This window comes from Orycteropus afer, unplaced genomic scaffold (genome assembly GCF_000298275.1).
Source record: "Orycteropus afer afer isolate SDZICR_OR568_19922 unplaced genomic scaffold, OryAfe1.0 scaffold00332, whole genome shotgun sequence".
Classification (NCBI taxonomy): Eukaryota; Metazoa; Chordata; class Mammalia; order Tubulidentata; family Orycteropodidae; genus Orycteropus; species Orycteropus afer.
Genome location: NW_006921919.1, coordinates 1,638,896 through 1,640,642, shown reverse-complemented (window position 1 = coordinate 1,640,642; position 1,747 = coordinate 1,638,896). Strand labels below are relative to the sequence as shown.

The following is a 1,747-nucleotide window of genomic DNA, read 5'->3' as shown; positions in this document are numbered from 1 at the left end:
TGGGCATTGATGGTGGATCCAATAAAATAAAATCCTTGACAACTTCAATCTTTTCTCTGTTTTTCATGATTTTCTCTGTTTATCATGCTTATTGGACCAGTTGTGGGTTTTTTTTGTCTTCTGTATGTCAAGGTGTAATCCATACTGAAAGCTTTGATCTTCATCAGTAAGTACTTCAAGTGCTCTTTGCTTTCAGCAAGCAAGGGTGTCTCATCTGCATATTATAGGTGGTTAATGAGCCTGCCTCAAATCCTGATGCCACATTCTGCTTCATATAATCTAATTTCTTAGTTTCTTGAACTATTTGTTCAGCATAGAGATTAGATCAAAAAACCAAACTGACTGTGGTTTGAGTAGACCAGACTCATAGTGACCCCTCCTTGGGTTCCCAAGGCAATATCTCTATGGAAGTAGATTGCCCAATCTTCCTTCTGAGAGATCGAATAAGTATGGTGAAATAATACAGCCCTGACACATGCCTTTCCCAATTTTAAACTATTCTGGCCAAACGACTGCCTCTTGGTCTATGTGCAGGTTCCATATAAGTATAATTAAGTGTTCTGAAATTCCCATTTTTTGCGATGTTAATCATAATCTGCTCTGACACACATGGTCAAATGCCTGTGTATAGTAATAAAACTATGATCAAGAACTGATGGTATTGAAAGAAGATGTCCAGGTTGCAATGAAGGCACTGGTGAAAAATTGGTGCCAGGAATTGATAGAATAACAATTGGGATGTCTCAACAAATAGATGCAGTGTTGGAAGTGCTCCCTTGTTTGTGCCAAGAGATTTGGAAGACAGCCACCTGGCCAACCAACTGAAAGAGGTCTATATTTATGCCCGTTCCAAAGAAAAGTGATCAATAATAATGCAGAAATTATTGAACATTAACATCACATTATATAACTAATATCACATGCAAGTAAAATTTTGCTGAAGATAATTCAGAAATGGTTCCAGCAGAACATCAACAAGGAAGTGCTAGAAATTCAAGCCAGATTTATAAGAGAACATGGAATAAGGGACATATCATTGCTGATGTTAAATGGATCTTGGCAGAAAGCAAGGAATACCAGAATGATATTTATTGACTGTGTTTTATTGACTATGCCAAGGCATTCATTTAGATTTTTTATGGATGCTAATTTTAATATATAAAAGTTAAATAGTATAAAATAATGAGTGTATATGTTGTGATTTATTCAGCTGTGTGATTGATTGAATCTCTACATCCTCAAAAATACTGTTTCCAGGGGTCCTGCCAAAGCAAGAACCATGGCTTATTTTGGGGAAGGCAAGGGTCCCATCCATGTGGATAATGTGAAGTGCACAGGAAATGAAAGGTCCTTGGCTGACTGCATTAAACAAGATATAGGAAGACACAACTGTCGCCACAGTGAAGATGCAGGAGTTATTTGTGATTATTTTGGGAAGAAAGCATCAGCTATCAGTAATAAAGGTAAGTCACCGTTTGGGGTCCTATATAAGGCAAAGAGTATGAATTCCATATTCACTATAGTACTTTGATAACAAAAATCTTATGCAACAAGAATTTATACAATCCCTTGTTCCTTGTGAAATTATTTAAAGGCTGTGGCTCTTGACAAACTTTGCTTGGTTAGGCTTACTGTGAGAGCAAGGTTCAGGGGCTGGAGTGGATTTATAGGACCTTGTGGTCTCTGGAGCTCTGGTAACGTAGTGCCTAAGGCACTTGACTGCTAACCAGAAGGCTGGTGGTTCAAA

At 37.7% G+C, this 1,747-nt stretch overlaps 1 protein-coding gene across 1 annotated transcript in view; it reads left to right on the top strand.

Annotated features, from left to right (window-relative positions):
* Window positions 1-1,747, top strand: part of PRSS12 (serine protease 12) — a 192,822-nt gene that overhangs the window by 157,507 nt on the left and 33,568 nt on the right. Inside the window, exon 9 of the mRNA XM_007952377.1 lies at window positions 1,258-1,463. Within this exon, the coding sequence (XP_007950568.1) occupies window positions 1,258-1,463 (206 nt within the window). The remainder of the gene's footprint in view (window positions 1-1,257; window positions 1,464-1,747) is intronic.